General features: G+C 38.2%; 1 protein-coding gene across 2 annotated transcripts in view; it reads right to left on the reverse strand.

Moving 5' to 3' along the window:
• The window catches only part of cfap74 (cilia and flagella associated protein 74), a 76,532-nt gene that overhangs the window by 19,817 nt on the left and 32,057 nt on the right, over nucleotides 1-24,658 (reverse strand). For both annotated transcript variants that reach the window (XM_026270686.1, XM_026270685.1), the window contains 3 exons: nucleotides 22,439-22,567; nucleotides 12,623-12,710; nucleotides 7,426-7,599 (listed from right to left, as the gene is read on the reverse strand). In XM_026270686.1, coding sequence (XP_026126471.1) covers nucleotides 7,426-7,599; nucleotides 12,623-12,710; nucleotides 22,439-22,567 — 391 coding nt within the window. The remainder of the gene's footprint in view (nucleotides 1-7,425; nucleotides 7,600-12,622; nucleotides 12,711-22,438; nucleotides 22,568-24,658) is intronic.

Consider the following 24,658-nt stretch of genomic DNA (forward strand, 5'->3'; position numbering starts at 1 on the left):
AAATGTACATAATTTTATCTTTGTAGTTTATTTAGAATATATTTAATTATCTCACAACATAATTTAATATTCACTTGCGAGTGCAGTTAAACAGTTTATTAGGAACAATCACAGCTGACTTTCAAAGCAGATTTTTTTGCTTTGAAAGCCATTTGCCATTCACACAATCCTTCAGTAATCCTTTTAAGAATTACATTTTATTACTATTATTATTATTATTATTTATTATTATTATTATTATTATTAATGTGGAAAAGAGTTAAGAATATTTTTTCAGGTTTTTTGTTGTTGTTGATAAATTAAAAGAACAGCATTATTGTTACATTTGTTACAGTTAAATTTATTTGTTACATTTATATTATTTACATCAAGCTTTTGTATGGTATAGTGTATATTGTTATTAAAACGTCATAATGTTTGACTTGATTATACATTTAATCAGGAATTATAGTTAAGTCTAGTGTTGTCAAAAGACCCGGTACTTCGGTACCAAGTCGGTACTAAAAAAATAAAAATGTCACGGTACCAGGTTTCTTTAAGTACCGGTAGTACCGAGGTCCAGTTCAAACCCGGTTCAGTGCAATGATTTCTGCAAAGCAGAAAATGTGGACAGAATCTCAAAATCCAGTCATGAAAATGAAACTTACATTTTAATATGGACAGGCATGGAATTTGTGAAGTTAGCATAAATTAATCAAAAGAAATCTCCATATGGACCAGTATTTGTAAATGATAAGCCACAAAAGTTATTGAAATATGAATCCTGCATGTTCTGCGCGTCTCTGTGTGAATGAATGAAAGACGTGCGGGTTTGTTTACTACACAGACTGAAGCGCGGGACGCTTGCAGTAATTTTAGCATCTGCCATCTCAATGAGGACATCAATACATAAACAACATCACCAGAACTGTTCTGAGACACTTCACAAGCATTTCACCGTTTCATTTGAGTAAAATAAAAGTAGCGCGTCAAAATACAAGTTAATTTTGACATAAAGGCATTGTGCTAGAAATATTACTATTATTTAGTAGAATGCATGTGATACTGCTACTACTGTTGAAAATTAAAAAATAAAATCACACAATATTTCTTCCATGTTTTAATTTTAATAGCAAATTCCCTTTATTTACCAAAAAATTAAATGTTTAAATTTCATTAATTAAAAGACAAATTAAATTTGGTTGAAACTTGTTTACTGATTTTAATAATTATATTACTTGTAGAAAAACTTTAAACACATTTGTAAATAAGTATAAAGAATGGCATTGGTTTTATTTTTAGTTATAAAAAGTGCATTTTTTTTTTATTAGCATATTTTTGGTTTTTGCTTTGGTACCGAAATTGGTACCGAGAACTGTGGATTTTCACTTGTATCGGTACCGAATACTGAAATTTTGGAACCGTGACAACACTAGTTAAGTCTAACTAGTAAAATGTTACATTACACATTATGTGAAACCTAATACAAGTATATAAATAAATAAAAAGAGACTTACTCATGTTTATGATCTCTGCTGAATAAAGCGCTTCATTCTTTTTTTTTGAGGAAATCTGAAATCCTGGGGTAATCCACAGAGCATCTTTTTGGGGTGAATTGTTTCTTATTGCTCTCATCACAAAGCGAACAGTAAAATGAAAAAAAAAAACTTGAACAGTCTTGCTGCTTTGTTTTCTGTATGGGCATATATATATACGGATAGATAAATTGATAGATAGCTCAAGTGGTAGAGCATTGCATTAGCAAGTGCAAGGTTGGGGGTTCAAATCCCAAGGAATACATGTTAGGATAAAATTGTTAGTTTGAATGCAATGTAAGTTGCTTTGGATAAAAGCATCTGCTAAATTTATTTAATTTAATTTATTCAAGCCGTGTGCTTCAGTGAAACAATCTCAATAGCGCGTTCAGCGCGGGGGCATGGTCGCATTACATATAATGAAGAGAGATGTGAAAAACGGATATTGTGTTGTTTTCATATGGATCACTTTATCACAGAATATTTGTTTTCAGTGGCACTTGTTTAGTTGAAAAGGATACACGACAAGCTTTCTATAGATATATCTCTCATGTCTCTTCGTTGAGTATTCACTGAGTTACAGTTACAGTTCATTTTAATTAAGTAAACGAAGATCACCACAGACAAAGGCTGCAGACAGCACACCTTGTTTGTTATCTTTATTTTATAAATGCCTGTATACTATGTCTGTATACAAAAAAACTAGACCCTTTACAGATTTGATTGATGTATTGCTCTTATCTGTATAATCAAAACTGAAAGTGTATTTTAAGTTATTTTGGGGTTATCATATTGTGTATACGCGTGAATCGACTCCAGAGGGTTAACCATGTCAAGTCTTCACTTCAGTTCAATTCACTTCACTTCACTAAGAATCAACTGTATGCCAAGTCAGAGAAATGTGAGTTTCATGTCAGGCAGAGATCATTCCTTGGTTAACACATTAGTCATCAGGGTGTCAAGATGGACGAAGCCAAGGTCAAGGCAGTGACAGAATGGCCACAACAATCTACCGTTAAAGAACTTCAAAGATTTCTGTGGTTCGCTAATTTCTACAGGAGATTCATTAGAAACTACAGCATGGTTGGATCACCTATGACATCGCTCCTCAAGGGCAAACCATCAAAACTCAGGAGTGGAGTGAGGAGGCTACTAAAGCATACAACACTTTAAAAGTTAAGTTTATCACAGCCCCAATCCTCAAACACCAGGACCCCAATCTGCCATTCATTGTGGAAGTAGATGCTTATGACCCGGGAATTGGAGCCATGTTCTCCAAACGCCATGGTCAACCTGGCAAACTGTATCCCTCTGCATTCTTTTCAAGAAAGTTAATAGCAGCTGAACGAAACTATAATGTTGGGAATAAGGAACTCCTGTCTATGAAAGCAGCCATAGAACAAAGGAGACACTGGCTTGAGGGAGCATTCCACCCGTTCCAGGTGATAACTGACCATAAGAACTTAGAGTACATTAAAGGTGCAAAACGACTCAACCCACGCCAAGCTCGCTGGTCTCTCTTCTTCGACCGATTCCAATTTCACAGTGACCTATCGTCTAGGGAGTAAAAACAGGCAGATGCTCTCTCCAGGCAGTATGATCTTCCCCTCGACAGCCATATTCTAGAATGCATTCTTTCCCCATCTGTAATCATCGCCCCAATCACCTGGGATATCATGGAGGAGATAAAGAGAGAACTGCTCCAAGAACCAGCTCCTGCCAACTGTCCACCTTACACACATTACGTTCCATAAAGTCTTAGTCACAGGGTAATTCAATGGGTTCACAACTCTGTCAGCTCTGGCCACCCTGGAATCTCCCACACTCTGCACCTGCTACACAACTCGTTCTGGTGGCCTTCATTGTCCAAAGACGTCACAACTTAAGTAAAAGCCTGTCAGGTCTGTGCCCAATCCAAGACCCCCAAGGAGTTACTATCCGGACTCCTTCAATCCATGTCCATTCCACGACACCCCTGGTCTCATCCCTCCATCGACTTTGTTACTGACTTACCTCTGTCCAATGGTTTCACTGCCATCCTAGTTATCATAGATCGATTCTCCCAGTCATGCCTGTTGATGCCCTTGAAAGGACTCCCCACAAACATGGAAACCGCACAGGCAATGTTCCACCATGTCTTCAGGAACTATGGCATCCCGGAAGATATTGTCAGTGACAGAGGGAGCCAGCTCACATCCCAAGTCTAGAGAGCATTCTGCAAGCAACTCGATATTAATGTCAGTCTCACCTCAGGTTATCACCTACAAGCTAACCGTCAGGTGGAACGATTAAACCAAGAACTAGGCAGATACTTACAATCCTTTTGCAGCAGAGAACAACATCAATGGTCGGAATTCCTCCCATGGGCAGGATACGCACAAAATTCGCAGACTCACTCGTCAAAGGGGCCTGACTCCTTTCCAGTACGTCCTTGGATATCAACCCTTTATGTTCCCATGGTCTGGCGAACCATCATCCGTCCCCGCTGTGGATGACTGGATTTGACATAGTGAGAGGGTGTGGGACAGTGCATATGTGAACCTTCAACTAGCTGTAAGAGTACAGGAACTCTAGGCCAACAAGCGGTGTCGGCCACACCAGGACAGCAGGTCTGTCTCTCTACATGCAGGAAGCTCAGCCCAAGGTATGTTGGCCCTTTAAAGATTCTACGAAGAATAAATGAGGACACATACCAATTAGAGCTTCCTGTTATCTACCGTACTCTCCCTCCTTTAAAGTTTCTCTACTTAAACTGGTCCAACAGGATGCTGACCCCAATCATGAGACTCAGGAACCGCTACTGCCGCTGGACGCTGATGGAGCACCAGCCTACAAGGCCAATGAACTGCTGGACTCTAGAAGGAGAGGGGATCAGCTCCAATATCTGGTGGACTGGGAGGGCTATGGACCTGTGGAGAGGTCATGGGTAGCTGCCAGTGACATTCTGGATCCCTCTCTCACGGAGGAATTTCATAGAGCCAGACCCAATTGACCAGCGTCACGACCACGGGGATGTTTCAAGGACTGATGTTTATGTTTGACCTACTAGCCTGCCAACTAGTCTCTGCCTTTTGGATTCCCCTTGTGCATGTTGAAAGATCGGACTGCCATTACGGTACTGACTCTCTGCCTGCTTAAAGACTCTGTCTGTAAGATCTTTTCCTAATAAACTTCTGCAAATGGATTCTAATACTGCCTCAGCCTCCTCGTTACACCATCTGATCTGGATACAGATACTGGATACAGATTTGCCATTTTGGCAAATCTGAGATATTTGCCAAAGTTCTTTATGTAAGTTCTGCGCAGCACTGATGCATTGTTTGCTTTCAAACTGTAACAACGTTCGTAGTTGGAAGAAGGAAGAGTACAGGGTTGGCATTAGGAGACTCGATTAATTTATTCAGAACTTTACAAAAACAAAAATAGTGCATCCAGCACTTTCACAAAACATTCAAGGCACACTTTAAATTTCTCTCTGTGCCACCATATTCTCCAGCCCCCCTCGCCACACAAACCAAAGCGTAAATACACTTAAAAAACACATCCTTATGACGTGGCTGATACAGAAGAGTGTACACCATCTGCAAACAGCTCAGATTTGCCAAAATGGCACTATGCTGATTTGGAGAAACACAGAGGAGAGGAATTGTTGAATAAAGTTGTTCTTTTTGTTTTCTTTGTATACAAAAAGTACTCTTGTCACTTCATTATGGTTGAATCACTGATGACAGATGGACTATTCCATGATGCCGATGACATGGGGGTAAGTGATTAATGACAAAGTTTTTGGGTGGAGTAACAGTTATAGTTTACAGGGAATCCAAAGTCCACCCCAACACCAGACCTGTTGGTTATTGGAGGATCTTCTGTTTCTGGTCTGTTAAATGCATTAGACATTTTGCAACGAGCCTTCAGCGCGTGCTGAGTGAGCGAGCGCCTTAGGGGCCATTCATATATCGTGCCTAAAAAGCGTCGCTTTCTCCTCCTTTCCAAAGCGCTCGGGCAGAAGCGCTCATGAGGCGTCTGTCTTTGCGAAGCAACAATGACGTGCTCTCTCCATGAGACGCGGAAATTTCAGCAAAGGATAAATGGATTTGCAGCTCTAAAAATCACTTGCAGTAGCTCTGCTACTAAATTTATTTCAAATTGCAATCCATATACAACTATGATCAGCTGTTCCTTCATCTTGGCTGAGCTTTCAACATTGTTACGGGAAAGGATGAAGCTGATTGGTTAGTTCTTGTCACATGACCCGCGGTGCGCTTGCGGCATTCTGAAAAGTTGAGATGTTTTTACATTTTGCTGTATCTAAAACGTACCGAACCGAAACCGAACCGTGACAGTATATCGTATCGAACCGAACCATGAATTTTGTGAACTTTTACACCCCTAATATATATATATATATACATACACACACACACACACACACACACATACTGACTCAAGGCTTTTTAATGGTATAGTGTATAATTTTACAAAAGCTTTTTATTTCAGTTAAATGCTTTGGTTAAACTTATTTCAAATAATCCTGAAAAGAAATGTACTCAACTATTTTAAATATTGATAATAAAAAAATGTTTCTAGAACAGCAAATCAGCATTTTAAGATAATTTCTAAATTATCATTTGACACTGAAGACTAGAGTAATGATGCTGAAAATGTATCTTTGATCACAGGAATAAATTACATTTTAAAATATATTCAAATAGAAAACATTTTAGATAGTAAAAATATTTCACAATTAGGGCTGGTAAGCGATTAACATTTTTTATCTTATTAATTACATGATGTGGTGATTAATCAAATTAATCACACATCAAATTTGGAGAAATTACTTACAAAAGATCATTTGAAATCATTGTTGTGTAAAGCATCAGGCATTACAAAAAGTAGGTTCAGTAAGAAATATTTTGTTTGATAAAACTGATTTCATATAGCCTACTCTTTTGGACCATGTGAGTTAATGATGACAGAATTGTCATTTTTGGTTGGGTGAACTATAACTTTAATAATTGATTTTCTTACTTTTATTATTATTACTATGAAAATATTAAATTATTTCTTTAATGAAATGATACTCTAAATAATAAACTAAAACAGCCAGTAGGTGGTGGAAAATGTTTTAATGATTAAGTCATTGCGTCATTTATTCAGTTGTTTGATTCGTTCAAATGGCTGTTTTATTTAGGAGTGAATGTCACACACCGATCAGTCTGTGCAGCACCACTTCAAAGCCAACGCAATAGGCCAATGGTTAAAAGTTCACCAAACTCATTCAAAACGTGAATTAAGAAATGATATGCCCCTGTGGGTTGCTCAGAGATGAACAGTTCTACTTTTGTCTTTATCTTGTTTGGCAAAACAGACAGTATTGTGTACAAAATAACACAATATTAACTTCTTAATGTTGTATAAGAATATTGCACTCATGTGATATTACACTTCTCGTGTGATATTTCTATTTCACATCTACTACGTGATGTAAATATGAGACACAATCTCAAATGCGCATATTGCCCCCATATCTTGACTTTTAGGGACATTTTCTAGGCTCCATCACGCAGTAAGTTGTTGCCCAGCCTGATATTAGTCATCAATCGACTGCATGAAATGGCAGATGATCCACATAGGTTTGGGGCGGGGCGAGTGTGTTAAATTACCAGCCCTTTTCACAATATATCTGCTTTTGCTGTATTTTTTATCAAATATACGCAGGCTTGGTGAAACGAAGAGAATTCCTTAAAAAAACATCTAACTCTTCAAAACCTTTTGACTGGTAGTGTATACATACTTATATATATTGCCATTGAAGTTTAATGTGATGATTGTGCAGAATAAGGTGAAAGCTTAAGTGGCATTTGTTTAGCTTGAAGTTTTGTGAAGTGTGTACACTCAATATTGTGCTCACCTTAGGATTACCCACAAAGCCAAACTCCTGAGGTAATAAGGAACAGTTCGTGAGACGCACAGCAATCTGAGCAGACTCATAAATGGAGCAGTGTCCAAAGTCCACCTCAGTGTGGTCGAACCGCAGGTCAGAGCTGGTGACAACCGCATGGACCGTAAACAGGACTGGCTTCACCTAGTTAAAGCACATTGAGCAATGTTATTCAGTAGAGTCATGTCTCCAATCTAAACATTCCTGTACAATTATGAAGTTTGCATTTTCATGTGACATAAATTCAAGGGTAAATGTTTTTGATTTAATATTACAAATAAAATAAATAAAAAGACAATAATAAAACAACATTAAATAACAGAAAATGTGTACTGATATAAAACATTTATTAGAAATTCTGCAGCTTTCCTTAAGAAATAAGAATTGTTCATCTGATTTCTTGGTGACTTTAACAAAATTACATCTACCTCTTTGGAGGCCAATAGACACAATGTACAAGTCCCACATGTAGCATGCTTTTCAGCTGCAAGCTCCACAAGGCTATTGGTTTTTGACCCTGACAGTTACATGCTAGTCTCATTAGCTAAGATACAAATGTGTAAGGAGATAAGTATACATTTTGGTTTAACTGATGTTGGAGGATCAATCCTCAAATAAAAATATTCATACCAAATAATTTGTTTGGTTTGTTGGTAAAATAATAAGTACTGTACATACATAAAATTAAGTAGAAAATGTATCTGACACCTCAAACACTGAGAACTGAAATAGTATTGATAGAGATAGAAACATCAGTAAACACTATATAAAAGACACAGCTAAATATTATTGTGACACTTACAATGTGTCCATGTGAATAGTTAAAATGTTTAAAATTATAACTAGAGTATATATATATATATATATATATATATATATATATATAAAATCTAATTTAACATTAAAGAAATCATTATTAGTATCAGTGACACTGCCCTTCATTTATAGTAGAATACTCTAGAGAAATGTTTAAAATACCAAATATTTTACGGTGTACTCACACTAGGTGTTTTGGACTGCACCGGAGCACGTTTGACCCCCAAAGCTCGGTTTGTCGGACTAGTCTGAGTGCTCTGTGCAATGCTCAGGTGCGTTTCATTTATCCGGTCCTGGCCCGGTTGGAAGAGGTGGGCCAGGGCACGTTTTCGATTTGGATCAGGCACGATATGCATGGATTAAATAAAAAATTAAATCAAGTATACTTAGGTTTATAACGGCTATGGTACTTAACCTTATTGATGAACAGGAAATGTAGTTTGCAAATAATCTACAATCGCGTTCGGGTTTGGTTCAAGGCAGCTGTGCCTAGTGTGAGTACTGTACACCCTTAAATAATCTATTTTGTTTCCACATTCATCTGATAGAAAATTAATATGCAATCATATGCAGAAATCTGCTGAATGAATGAATTATTTTTTAATCAACTGATTAAACATACTTAAATTTAAGTTTTGGTTGGACCAATGATGATCAATCTTAGATCTAAAATAAATGCAGGTTTATGTAATTATTCTATTGGATTAAACTTTAAACCATATTCACAAATGTAAGGGATTGTGTTTTAGTTCGGTCACCTAGTTGCAATTTTGTTCCTATGGTTTCTTATCAATTTTGATATGTGTTGCACCTGTTGTTAATTTAGTTGTTTCATTCACTTGTATATTAATCTCCTTTATTCCATTCAGTCCATTGTCAGTTCTCGTCGTGTTTATACCAGCACACTCCAGATGGAGCCTGATGCGATATAAGAGCCAGAGCAGACACCTGATCCATAAAATCACCTGGAAGCCTAAACCTACCACGTCTGTTTAGGTGTATGAACTGGCAACATCGCCAGTTTCTGTGGACCTATGAGAGGAATATGAGGGGATGGAGTGGAGCCTGTTTCATTAGCAAACACCCAACAATCAATAAAATCTGTGTTCCTACCCCCTCCCACTCCTACCTCCTCTGTCTGTTCTGAGTCTACAAAGTCTATGTCTCCAACCCTGAATTGTTGTTCCACTAGCTCCACCCAGAACCTCTGTGCAAATTACTCCAGCTGTCTGTTGACCACTCAGCTCCACCAAAGCTCCTCGCTCCCTCAGCTCCAGCAGGCTTCCTCATCCCTCTGACTCTGCTTTGGTCAATCATCACTCTGCCTGCACCATGGATTTCTGGGCCTTCAGGTGTGCTTTCTCCCTCCACCCCTTCAGATTTGGTGGGCTCCTCCTTCCCTCCAGCTCCGCCTTTTATCTTGGACGCTCCGGCACTCTGGCTCCACCTCTGTTGTTTATCACTGTGGTTCCACTTTGGTCTCCTCCCTTGACTCCTCCGTGGGCTTGCATCATGGATGTCCGGCTGAAGATTCCACCCTGGCTTCTACCTCATCAAGTCATCTTTTGATTATACCTCTGTTATCGCTGGTCCTGCCCTGCATCCACCTCCACCGCCCTCCTCTGGGACTTTAATTATGATCTTTGGTATGTTTGACTTTAAGTGGTGCTGCATAGATTAATTAGTGTATGGCAAAGTACTGAAATAGCAATCGGAAAGATTTATATATATATATATATATATATATATAAATGGGTAACTTGAATGTAAAACAATGTCATGAATTCGTTCTACTCTCATTTGTAAAATAGCCAACAAATCAATTGCTGTAGGCTAACCTGATCTCATGATAGTACGTATGGCATGATTTTCTGCTTCTATTTGGCATAATATTTATTTGCAGAAATTGACTTAGATATGCAAAAAGGCTGATAAATTCATAATGGCATGGCTGGTTAAATCGACAGAAATATCAACAAAACGTTGCACTTTTATAAAATAAAGAAAACAAACATGCTGCGTGTTGTGCAGTCACAGGTATTTACTTCATCTAAAATGAACCAAAACTCGGCAAATACATGCATCACAGACATGATAAATATATCTAAAGAAAGCTTTTAGGGACGAAAACATTTCATTATAATAATAATCTGTTTGCAATTCACTCTAATGGCGCATCTGAGGAGGCGGCGAGTCAGGATTGTGACAAACATTCTCAATTCCCTCTTTTTTGCAAAGGTGCCAGAAAATATATGCCTATATGCGCTACAACTGCTCCCTCGGAGCATGTATTCAGTGCGGGTGGAAACATTGTCACTCCATTAAGATCTTCGCTGAAACCAGACAAAGTAGACCAGACATGTTCGTTTTCCAGGCAAGAAACTTGAAGAAAAATAAAGCATCAGGACTTGTTGATTCACTTAAGCGGTCCAGTAGTTTAACACCAATGTTTCTGATGTTCCCTTATGTTGCGTTTTAAAAAACCCATATCATAGGAACCTAGGTGTGTTATTTGATAGCAATCTTTCTTTTAAAAACCAAATTTCTAGCTTTAATACTGAATATTTCGTTTCATTCTCCAAAATATATCTAAATTATGACCTATGCTCTCAATGTCAAATGCAGAAATGTTAATTCATGCGTTTATGACATCAAGGTTAGACTATTGTAATGCTTTATTTTGTGGTTGTTCTGCACGCTTAATAAACAAACTCCAGATAGTCCAGATATTCCTAAGATCACAAAACGCTGGACTTTTGGTCGTTCTTAGGATAGCAAAGTCCACTAAAGGAGGTAGAGCTTTTACACATTTGGCTCCCAAACTCTGGAATAGCCTTCCTGATAATGTTCGGGGTTCAGACACACTCTCTCTGTTTAAATCTAGATTAAAAACGCATCTTTTTGGCCAAGCATTCGAATAATGTATCTCTTAAATTGTGACTGCAGTTGTACCTGATCACCTGCACATTCTTATTTATTAGCTTTGGTTAAACTACCGTAATTCTTCAAATAAAAGCCGGGGCCTTTATTTACCTGAACTGAAGAAGGTAACAGGCTTTTATTTGAAGCAGGCTTTTATTAGAGGCAGGCCTTTATTTCTAATTCCATCTGTTTGATAAGTAATTATTTTAAATAACCCGTTTTAAACTAAAAGCGTAGCGTTCCAGTGGACCGAGATCATAACATTAGCACAGAATCAGTTCAGAATCAATCATCAGAAGAATCAGTTCGGTTCAGACGCTCTGTGTGTCAGTCTGCTTCACGCTGAATCACACATGCGCAGTATCATTAGCTCCTCGGTTCTCGAATTGGACGCGTCCAACAGAAACGGTTCTCGGTTCATTGTATTGGTGATCCTAAAACCGATGCAACCGGTTCTTGACTCGAGAACGAGAAACTCTCCGGCAGTGGGCATGTACGTTCGTTATCTGGCTCTGTTGCACAAATTTCCCCCCGGCCTTTATTTAAGAACTGCCTTTATTTGTCCGTGTTCACCACGCCCCCGGCCACTATAAGAGGCCAGGCGTTTATTTGACTACCGGTTTTTATTTGAGGAATTACGGTAATTAAATTTACTTTGTTGAAACAGCAACTATGCTAATGATGTCTCTATTTGTTTCTATGTTTTGCCACGGGATTTAAATGTCCCTGTCTTAGACTTGCTATATCCAGGCAAGCCTTGCCCTGTCTTGTTTCAGTATGTGTTTCATGGTGATATACAATTTGGAGTATTCATGTTGGAGGATACATTTCTGAACTAATTGGCTGCTCAATATTATATTTTTGTTTACAGGATGCAGACTAAAGAGCCTGCATTATGTTTATTTACACTCAATATGGGAATGACTGGATTTTAGTGTAAATAGAGCTGATTTTCTACAAAAAAAAATCAGCATGTTAATTTGCATGCATCAGGGTTATAGTCAGTTACAGATATGACTAATGTTTTCTGAAGCATTTTATAGTGGGGTGCCAAGAAGAAACTGGTTTTGTGCCAGCACTCTGTTATGGACAAAGGATTGGCATCAGTAAGAATCCTGGCGTGAATAAAGAGCCTAACTGAGGAAAAGGATGAGAGGACGTGATGAGATCCTGCTTTCTTCTTTAGCATGCTGAGACAGAGGGATGACAACCAGTGTCCAGTTCTGAGGATTATGGAGGTTTTTATAAACAAAATAAAGGGCAAAATTGGTGTAAAAAACCTAAAATACCTTTGCACCATGGCAGCAATTTATGCATGGACAAAGACATGAGAATAAAAGCATTAAATATAATGATTGGCAATGAGCCACTAGATATAAAAATGGGCATACCTGAAAGATATCCTTACTTTGAGAAATAGACTTCATACCTGATCCGCTACTTGTACAGCCAGGGGAACCTCCAGAACTCCTGTGTCTTTATTGAAGAAGCTTTTGGCATCTGCATACAAGCTCTCTCTATAAAGAAAAATGTTTTGTCATGATCTCCTCAAGATCTTAAATATTCCGAATTTATTAGACTCAGTATAAGTAATTATTAAAAATGCATACTATATACTTCTGCATCATGGTTGAGCAAATTATTTTAGCTTATCTTTTTTTTATGCATTAAAATGCATTTCACACACAGTGACCTAAACACACCTTTTTATGAGCATATTTTTGATTTCTGAATAAAAATGTATTTTGTTATTTCAGTGATGCTTCTGTTGTAGTACAGAAAAATAAACATTTTGATAAGAAAAACTTTTGCCACCAAATCAAAGTTGTGTTCAATCAAATGTGGTGTGACCAACTAAATGTTAACATTCAGAAACATATATTAACACACACACACACATACACAGGTTTACATTTTTTTGTGGGGACACCTTTATAAAACTTTACTTTATAAACTGTATGTTATATCCCCTTACCCTAAACCAACCTTTCATACAAAATGTTCTCCTATTTTAGATTTTTAAAGCACTTCTTTCTACTGTGTTTAATTTAAAAGCTTGTTTCCTCGTAGGGACTACAAACATGTCCTCACAAGGTCAAAAGTTACTGGTATTACTCTACTTATGTGTCCTCAAAATGTAAGGAATACCCGGTACACACACTGCATTCGAGGAAGCTCTACAGCAGGGGTGCCCAGGGGTGTTTGATTAGGGTTGGAGCTAAACTTTGCAGGAGAGTCGATCTCCAGAAACAGGGTTGAACACCCCTGCTGTAAAGAGTCACGCAGACCAAATGGTTTTTGGTTGGTGAATCAAGATCCTTACAAAACAAAACAGAACAGAACAAAAATAGTAATAATTCATGTTCTCTGGAGTTGCTAAACAGAGAAACAATGAATAAACAATGTTAATTTTTGTTCCTCTAAGCGTATTATTAGTTAAAGACTTTCAGGAACTGCTTCTTCTGAGTTAATAGAATCAGTTGGAGTGGCACTCTTGAATTGGCTTGGCACAGCATTGTGGAACAGCTTTGTGGGATGCCACCCAGCCCATCTGTCGATGGAACAAACACCCCTAACAGGAATCTGACTGGATCTTGCTTGTGAATACATCCTGACACATCCTCTGCTTTAAAAAGCTATTTTTAGCTGACTTGAGCTGAACTAAAACTCACTGCTGCACACAGTGTAACAATAAAAATATGCATACCCTAATATAACTCCAGTAAAACTGTAATTACCACTTTACAATTTTTACTTTGGTTGAAGTGCAAAAGTACTTGATTTACTTGAAGTACTTTAAATGCATGTATTTATATTATAAGTAGTGTTTTTTATTTTGTACTTTTATTTATTCAATTCATCAAATTTGGGAGGGAGAGGAGGGCTAATGAATTAGACAGAAACTGTAAAGCTAAATTAGGTTAGCGCTCTATATAACCTTACTTTATATTATTATTAACTGTCAATTAACCAGCCTGAATCAATAAGGACGATTGGTGGAGGCAGATGTTGTGTTGTAAATCAGTTTTATGCTGGGACCAGCATGGTAGTGGTAGTGGGCCATGCTGTGTGTGCCACCTCTTATTACAACAGCCAGTCACAGCAGTGAAATGGATAAATGCCAAAGTGCAATCTTCTCATTATTGGAATGGGAAAAAGTACCCATTCAGTAGCCCATTCCTTGTTCTGAGTCTCCAGCCTGTGAGGAAAGAGACATTAACAGATATTAAGAGCCTTCATCTGGCGAGACAACAACAAACGCTGCATGTCCTGAGTCTCTTTGCCAGAAGTAGAGTGACTGATTTCTGACTCTCTGGCCCAGAGAGGCAGAAAACAATACAGATGCATATGCAAACTAACCAGCTGGACCATGTGGGAAAATATTTTACAGAGACACCTTGGTGTTCTATATTGTCAGTATAAAATTATTTAAATAGAATTTTATGTTGTATACAGTATATAGATGAAGTCAGTTAATATATATATATATTCTTTACCTTAATAGTTTCAGAGAAGCATTTGATATTTTCATCTCCATTTCCTTTTCTATTCCTTGTATTCATTTAGTGTTTTTTGTGTTAATAAAATTTGAATGATTTTAATTTAATTATTATTTACTTAATTCTGTATGATTCTTCTACTGTTAAGGTGTCCTGAGCTGCTGGCCTGAGGTAAAAGGAGGATGGAGTCATTTATCATTCTCACGCACACCTTAAGTGACATGACCTAAACTAACAACATCATTGGTGCTACGTGTGAGAAACCACTACTAAAAATTTTGTTTTGGACCTAATTCAAACAGCTACATAATGTCCTTTCTTAAATCAAGATTTTGTTTATTTGAATGTATAAGGGATTGTAGATATGAATGTTTACCTTTACTAATTTATTTTAATGGTAATAAAGTACAAATATTCCATATAGTCTCACAATAAATATAAGTGCAGAAAAAAGTTTTCATAAAAATGCATCACTGGTCCTAAGAACCACCATAGTTCTTTATAAGCTACAAACACACACATTTTTGTCTCTTATTGTTGTGATCTTTAAGTGTTTCAATAGATAGATATAATCAGCAGCACTTGGGAAACAGCTGTCATTGTGTGTGATTCAAACAAGTTCTGTCACAGTACACACGGACAGAGAGAATAAGAAAGACACAGAGACCATATACTTTCTAAAAGCATAAATCAAAGCTGAGCTTTCAAAAAGCAGCACCATCACACAAATATCCACATCAAGAGAACAAGGAACATAAAGTAACTATAATTTTACATACAGTGTTTCACTCTCTCACAAGCTAAATTTTTAGCCCTAAGCCTCATTAGCATAGATGCTTGGGAAACAGTAGGAGTCAGTGTCAGCAGGGGAGTGTTAACAGCTGCAGCGACTTAATGTAACATGCATTAACAATGAAAAATTAGTTTACATATAAACTAAAATTAGCAACTTTTTTTTCAAGATGTAAAGATTCATTATTTAAAAAGTATTAAATGTAATTGTTGAAATTAACCAAAGTAAAAAAATTTAATTGGGAGCTATGAGCTTCTCAACCCTTCCTCCTGTAACGAGGATCCATGTGCAGAACTTTATTCAGAGAATGGTCAGACAGGCAGAAATCAGGAATGGCATCAGGTATGTTAGGGGCCTGACTTGACTCTGGAAGATCAACTGAGGCGGCCACCTTGTGCAGCGGCGCTGGGCTGATGGCAATCTTGTGCAGCGGTGCTGGCCTGGCGGCCATTTTGTGGAGAGACTTTGGGGCTTCAATGCTGTCCTCCGCCTCTCCCACAGTGAATGGACAGTCACATAATATCAGTGTATAGTCCATGATGTCCCTTAAACTCCCATACAGGTAACAATGATTTAGATGGTTCATTGAGTCCAAAACGGAACAAGTCCTTAAAGGGGGGGTGAAATGCTCGTTTTCACTCAATATCCTGTTAATCTCTTAATCTGTTAAGAGGAGTGCCCTCTACTGAAGTTCATTGGCCCTCCAGCTAATTATCGTGACACCTCCAAACTGCATGTATAATAATTATTAAAGAATTTAAGATTGAATTGGCATGCCTATCATTTACAGCGATATCGTTTACTTGATTGCAAATGATTGCACAGACACTATTTAAACTGAACAGAGATGACATCACTGAATTCAATGATGAACTGCCTTTAACTGTCATTTTGCATTATTGACACACTGGTTTCCTACTGAATGTTGTTCAGTTGCTTTGACACAATGTATTTTGTTTAAAGTGCTATATAAAGGTGACTTGACTTGAATCAAGGACGTTGGTTTCCAAATTAAATACATATCTTGCTCTCATCTGAAAAGAGGACTTTGGTCCACTGGGCAACAGTCCAGTTCTTTTTCTCCTTAGCCCAGGTAAGATGCCTCTGATATCTGTGGTTCAGCAAATTCCTTGACACATCTGTATGTGGTGGTTCTTGATGCCTTGACCCCAGCCTCAGTCAATTTCTTGTGAAATTCACTCAATTCTTGAATCGATTTTGCTTGACAATCCTCATAAGGCTGCGGTTCTCTCGGTTGGTAGTGCATTGTTTTCTTCCACACTTTTTCCTTCCACTCAACTTTCTGTTAACATGCTTTGATACAGCACTCTGAACAGCCAGCTTCTTTGGCAATGAATGTTTGTGGCTTACCCTCTGTTAAAAGGGTGTCAAATGATTGTCTTCTGGACAATTGTCAGATCAGCAATCTTCCCCATGATTATGTAGCCTAGTGAACCAAACTGAGGGACCATTTTGAAGGCTCAGGGAACCTTTGCAGGTGTTTTGAGTTGATTAGCTGATTGGCATGTCACCATATTCTAATTTGTTGAGATAGTGAATTGGTGTATTCTTGTTAAATGTGAGCCAAAATCATCACAATTAAAAGAACCAGAGACTTAAACTACTTCATTAGGTGTGCACTAAATTTATTTAATACACAAGTTTCACAATTTTAGTTGAATTAATGAAATAAATGTTAAACTTTTCCACAACATTCTAATTCACCTGTGACCTGTATTAATATACAGTTTAGTCATTATACATTATTATGTCGCTGCAGTACTTGATCCTGATTGATTATTCAGGTATTGTCAAAAAATAAAATTGAAAATAAAAATGTAAAAAAAAAAAAGTTGCTCATGGCAACATAGTTCGAATTACAGGGGTCCCCCAAAGGGACAGAAATATCAGTTTGTTTGTTTTGTTTTTTGGGTGGGGGGGGATCCAAGTTTATAATCGTTAACGAAAATGAACGTAAAAACGGAAACTAGGTGGGAAAAAACATTGTCGTTAACTGAAATAAAAATAAAAACGAGGCATATATTAAAAAGCTAGCACCCCAACTGGACGGATATAACGGCATTAGAACAAGGCAATGGACAAACGTCTACGAAAAAGCAGTGTATATGTGGCAAAATCTGCAAGAATAAGCAAGGCCTAAAGATCCACCGAGGGAGGATGAAGCGTCTGGTGGGGACAGGACAAACACAACACATAGGTGTCCAAACTGGTGAGACGCAGGAGGAGCCAGGCCCGGAGACACCCCACAGTGCCCGGAACCTCCAAGTGTTGCAAATGACTCCCTCTAGCATTAAGTCTGAGAGGAGGCAGATCAGGTGGCCTGCATCTAACATGACCTCGTTGTGGAACCAGTTTGATAGTGATGTCGATCAAATCCTGGAGACCACCATAAGGGGAGAAGTTGACAGAAAACTGCAAGCTATGACAACGATTGGAACAGTGGATAGGGTCTGGATTGCCAGGGAAGTTCAAAGCTTGGCTGTACCAACATGGCATTCTTCCCAGAATCCTGTTGCCATTACTCGTTTATGAAGTGCCAATCTCGACCATGGAAACCTTAGAGAGGAAGGTCAGTAGCCACCTCAGAAGATGGCTGGGGCTTCCAAAAAGTCTAAGATGCATCTCACTCTATGGGCACCACAACGAACTGCAACTGCCGCTTGGTCCTTGGAAGAGGAGTTCAAGATTACAAAAGCTAGGGAAGTGTTGCTATATAGAGACTCTAGTGACCCAAAAGTAGCAACAGCTGGGATTGAAGTGAGGACTGGTCGGAAGTGGAAGGCTGAGGAGGCTGTTCAACAAGCAGAAGCAAGATTACACCACAAGAGGCTGGTGGGGGTGGTAACAAGAGGCAGGGCTGGACTGGGTTCCTTTTCAACTCCCCACATTGACACCATCAAAGGGAAGAATAAGCGCTGCCTAGTCCAGAGGTGAGAGCAGTGGTTGAGGAAGAGAGAACCTGCAGGACAGTAGGAATGAGGCAACGGTACCTGGACACGATGGGAGAACGCGATCGAAAGGAAAGTGACATGGGCGGAGCTGTGGAAGGCAGAGCCACAGCGGATCAGTTTTCTCATTCAAGCGGTATATGATGTGCTTTCCAGTCAAACCTTCACATATGGGGCAAAGTGGAGTCTCCAGCATGTCCACTGTGCTCTAAGCGTGGAACCCTAGAGCACATTTTGAGTTGCTGCTCAAAAGCATTGGGAGAGGGAAGGTACAGGTGGAGGCATGACCAGGTACTGAAGGCCATTGCGGAAGCCATTGCTACAGGAGTTGAGTGGGCCAAGCACTCCCGACCCTCCAAGCAAGCCATTGCCTTTGTCAGAGCTGGAGAGCTGCCAAAACCAGCCGCAAAAACATCTGCAGGTATCTTGGCCACTGCGAGGGGCTGGCAATTGTTGGTGGACTTGGAGCAGCAACTCAAGTTCCCCAACCATGTTGTGATCACCAACTTAAGACCCGACATCGTACTCTTGTCGGAGTCCACTAAACAAGTAGTTCTATTGGAGCTTACAGTCCCCTGGGAAGACCGCTTGGAAGAGGCCTTTGAGAGGAAGTTCGCTAAGTACGAGGGACTGGTCAGTAAGTGCAGACAAGCCGGATGGAGAGCTAGGAGTCTCCCAATAGAGGTAGGATGCAGGGGCTTTATAGCCCGATCCCTGGCCAGAGCCTTCAGCTTGTTAGGTATAGATGGGATGAGGAGGAGAAGAGCCATCCGCAACACCAGTAAAGCAGCAGAGAAAGCCTCAAGATGGCTATGGCTAAAGAGAGGAGATCCATGGAGGAAGGATAGCTAGATTTGCCGACTGGACACAAGCTGTGGTCTGATCAACCACAGCTGGGTCGCCTAGATGAGGGTGTATGATGTTGAAAGACCCGAAACACTCAATGAGTCCAGGAACATCACTGAAGATGTGTCCAGTAGCATAAGTAGATGTATTTGCAAAAAAACCCTGATAACTAACTAAAACTGTAATGTGTGTAAGGCAAAACTAACTAAAATAAAATTATAGAGTAAATGTCCTTAGTTTTCGTCTTTGTCAAGGTCTTTCATTTTCTAACGATATTTAAAACACGCAGCGTATTCGTTCAGCTGCATTTCCTTTCCCTGCTCTCCCTCCGTTTCTCTGTCACTCATGCGTCTCTCACATGTGCGCACACACACACACACACACAAACACAGCCCCTCCCATCTGTGCACACCGCGTCTCCATGAGAACGAGTGTTCTTTCAACATTGAAAGCAAGTTCGCGAAAGGTTGGTATCTCTATCTCGTGAACACCTTTACACAATCATTTCTCTGCTTTTTGTGGACCTTAATGGCCATCCTTTGGAGATCTTTAACCCTGCTCCATATGTGATGTCCCGGGTAAAGGCAGGGCATCGCCTTTCTAAATCATGGGTGCCAGGGAGGAAGGGAAAAAAGGCAAAACCCCGATCTCTGTGGTCAGTATTTTAAAACAAGCCTGCTTTGCAGATATATTACAACAGTGTTTGTTGGAATGCCTAGCCGTTTACTATTTCAATTTTCAGTGCACTTCAATCATAATACATATACAATACAATGCACCTTGTACACATACTCATACATAAAATACTTTTTTTTGTCAGATTTGGACAGGTCTAGAAATATAGTGCTATATAATGTAAATACAATGTCTGGAAGTAGTGTATCTGTGCTTGCGCATGTGTGTATGTGACTCATTTGTAGAATACTGTAGTGTTGATGATACCCAGCTTGTTCTGACATTAACAGGTTAGCGGATTCTTGTATGTTACTGCTATGCATGTAGTTCTTCTGTGGTAGTATGGTTTTTCATAGTATGCTTCTTAATCACATTAAAGATTGCTCAGGTTTCACATATCACATTTCTGATTTGACACTGACTACAATAGACTATAATGGGAAATTGGTTTCTGTTTATACAGTATATGAGAGGGTTGGGTTTTACCTCCAGGTCTTATGAAATCTAAAAATAAACCAAATCAATATTTGTAAAAATATTACTAACTAGTAATTAGAATGGTATTTCAGTGCACTTAACTTCTAACTTTTGAGTCAATCAAAACAGTTCTCTTTTGGATATATAATAACAATGAGATATTCTTTAGCCTGCTGATTATCAGTTTGTCGCATGTTTAGTGCACTTGGCGATCACTTTGGCTATTGATATGGTAGTGGACCATGATGGTCATAGAAGAAGTGAAGGAGCAGTACCCCCCAATTAGGGTGGGGTAATTCGCACTCTGGCAACATAGCCAATACTATTTTCACATCTCTTGTTTCATTTGCAACCATTTTTTATAATGTGAGGGTACAGTTACAAATTACTGCAATAAAAATGACCTCGGAAGACAGTATTCATTTTTAATCTATTATATATTACATTTAAAATGGATAGATGGATGGATTCAATTGCGATTTGTCTTTTTGCTAGGATGCTGCTAGACAATTTTCTCATGAAACAATGTAGAATAATAGATATAATATATAGTCATCCAGACATTATCACAAATTATTAGAAGGATAGTTCCGGTCGTTGATTATGATTGGCTGAGTCATGTTCGAAGCCACTTTTGTGACTCTAGAAACACCTGTGACCTGATTACATCAGTTTTACTGCGCTACTGCTCTATGTTGCTCATTTTTACAGATCTGAAGATTTTTTTTTTTTTGTGTTATATTTTGCTGTTAATTATGACTAAATGGGTGGGCTAAGTGCATGCTTATTGTATTATAAATGTTTTGTTAAACCACAGATTCTTGGGGCGTATTACTTTAATAAACCTCTTCAGTGAGATACAGGATGAGGCTATCATCGTTTTTAATTGGCAAAAATGGCAGGCTAACTGCATTTGACCACAGGATGCTGTTAATCAATCACAATCACAAAGTATTACAGAGAGCTGTGCAACAATAGTCCATAATAACGACCCACAAAAGGCTCCAGTGAGAATGAGCCATGTGAACAGCATTACATAAGAAGGAGTCAAGACAGATCTGTGGGCTTTGGATCATGGGAGAGAGAGAGAGAGAGATTAGTGAAAGAGTGTGGATGCTGTTTAATGCTGTTCTAATCTGCATTTTAAAGCTTTCAAGAGAAGATTAATGCAATTTCTCCTCCTCCACTGCAGCACATCAGGCTCACAAAATGTTCTATTAACTTTTATTACGTAATGTTGTTTCATCTGACCTAAAATCAGCTTAGATATCAATATGCTGTTCTGTCTGATGAAAAATGTGGGCGAGGAAAAGGGCACCACATGCACGCTCTCAGGAGCCTACAGCACTGCAGCACACCGCGTTACAGTTCTGGTTTAAAAATATCTCAGCAGCCTCATTCAAATTCAGCTCCAACTAAATGTCCACATGCTTGTCTCAGGAGCTTTTATTGATGGTTTCATGTGTTATGTTGTGAGATGTTCCTATGATATAATTTACATTTTTAAAGGAGGGGAACAGGTTTTATTTTTTATTTTATTTTTACAACCATCTTATTTTTTTCTGTTTTTTTTTTGGTTTGTTTTTGTTTTTGTAACTTTCTCTGAGCAAATCTCCTAAATCCATCCTTAATCCATTCAAGCAATGTTTGCAACAAAAGTTATTTCATGAAGTATGAAGCATTTAGTGGAAATCAGCAGACCTTTTTAAATGAAACCGTGTTGGAGGCATTACATTACAAATAACAGGCGTTACTGTCCATTTCCATGTTAATTTGGTGCAAATGATTGTGGGAAAAAATGCAGTGTTAAAATTATTAAAGCATTCAATGGACCTGTACATTATAAGTTAATATTATGTTTTAGATAATATTGTCAGTATTGTCTGTTTTTGTTCAGTTCCGCCAATAAAAATGGTTCCAAACAAAGCCACAGCAGAATTGTTTCAGAGCAACACAGTGGTTATTATTAAATTATTAAAGAATACCTGGGCAGAAATTTCAGCTGAGCACTGAAGCTGGATTTGGCCTGGATAAATCCTGTTTTAGGTAAGATGGACATATGGTTCCTCATCTCTTTACACACCTTGAATGTCAATCTGAGAGCTGTGCTGGCCCTTAAAAGAAAGAAAGAAGAGAAAACGGCAGATATTCACATTCTCGATCAACAGACTAAAAGTGGAGACATAAACTGAGAGAACAATTATATTCATATCTGGAAGATGGCTCGTTTTCAATTTAAACAAACAAACAATTAGACTAGATTGTAAAAATGTAAACATCTATGGTGATTCAGGTAAGATTTTAGTTTTAGTAACATTATCTTCCTACAGCAGAGAGCACATGCTTCACAAATCAAAACTGGACTATATAACCAGAAAAATAAACAAAGAACAAGAAGCAGCTGACAGCACTCATTCAAATCCACATCGGTTGGGCTGTTTAATATGCAGTATTCCCACTATTTATATGGATCTGGAATAGGTGACCCATTCTACCTAATGTTGGACACTGCCTGCAGCAACAAGCTTCAAGAACAGCAGGTTATAATGCATGATCATCCTGAACATAAGTCAGACTGACAGCTACACCGAGAGCTCTAGATCATGCAACTCCTGCTTGCAAGTTTGACAAGATTCTACTCACATTTAGTAAAGTAGCTTTAGAGCAATTGATCAGGGTCTAAATGCTCAAGGCATCAGCCATCAAATAAATATTGATGTTGCTCTATAATGGTCTTTTATACATACTCTGGATTTATCACAAATCCATTGTACAGTACTTTATGTTTATTAAAAAGCTTGAGAGCACTTTTACCAATGAGTAATAGAACAGATTGTGTCATACTGTACAATAGGTCAGAAATAGAGTGCAACAATAGGAAATACACTATCACTGACTACCTTTACATGGACATCAGTAATCTAATTATTTACCTTAACTTAATATTATGATAAAGGTGTTTACATGAGTTGCTTTTAGAATATTCCTTTCAATGTTCCTGTTTTACATGTTGTAGTACATAGATCGATTAATGGTACACGTCATTACATCCCCACATGACGCCATCCAACGTCCCTTCCAGAATTTTATGTGTATAGTTCATCTTCTTTATGATGCCATATACAGTTTTGGGTGTTTCATTTTTTATTTTACAAAAGCTTTGAATCCAGTTAATTATTTTTCATGCTATACGTGGAAACAGATGACGGCATTATTAAAGCCATGCTCTTTTGTTAGCTGTCAAACGATTGACCACTTCCGTGTGTAAAACATGGCAAAAAGTCCTACACGACAGTAATAGTGTGATTAAGGTGTTTATGTCTATACTGCACTTTGATAATGCGACTAAAATAGGCATACTCTACGTCTTAATTTGATTTGATTAAATGGCAGACTCTTAAGCAGTCGTCTAAACATACAGTAGATATGTGCCTCTACAGTGTATTATACTATAATAATTCATTATAATAATAATAATTACTAATTAGTTACATTACTAGTTAACGTTCCTTTTTTTCTCCATGAAATGTATGAAATCCCAGCATACACGCTCCCTATAAATATTTGTTATTAAAGCATCAACATTCACAGAACATTGTTATTTTTAACTAAAGCCTACGGTTGCTGCGTGCATGGTTTGGCAGAATGCAAGCAAAGAGCACTGCATTTATAATCTCTAAAAGACATCTCAATTCATTGCAATCTCCAAATCTCTGTTATAACTTAATAAATATATGCATAATGAATATTTTATCATGTCTACAATTTGTGTGTTATAATGAGAGGATTCGTGAGCAAGCTCATTTCAGCACTGCATTGCTTAGCTGCAAACACATGTTATAGCCTAAACAGAAACACTCCATACACACCTGTTAATCGTTTATATTTCATATTACTTTATATTAATTATATTTATATTATGCTTTTGTGCAATAGATTAATAATTTATTTGTTTAGATATTTCTATTTTACGGGAGTCCAGCAAATCAATTTATTCTCCCGAATCCCACACACACATCAAGTCTTGTCCCACACACTGCTTTCTGTTGCGTCGGGTCTCGCGGGAGAAGGTCTCTAATCCACTGGCACTTGACTCGACAGTAGGTGTGCTACATCCTTTTTACAATCTCTAGATTATAAAACACTGTATTCTGTCAGCAATGTAACGTGGCGGTAACATATAGAGACCTTGGCTTGTAACTATA

The sequence above is a fragment of the Carassius auratus genome, chromosome 8 (genome assembly GCF_003368295.1).
Source record: "Carassius auratus strain Wakin chromosome 8, ASM336829v1, whole genome shotgun sequence".
Classification (NCBI taxonomy): Eukaryota; Metazoa; Chordata; class Actinopteri; order Cypriniformes; family Cyprinidae; genus Carassius; species Carassius auratus.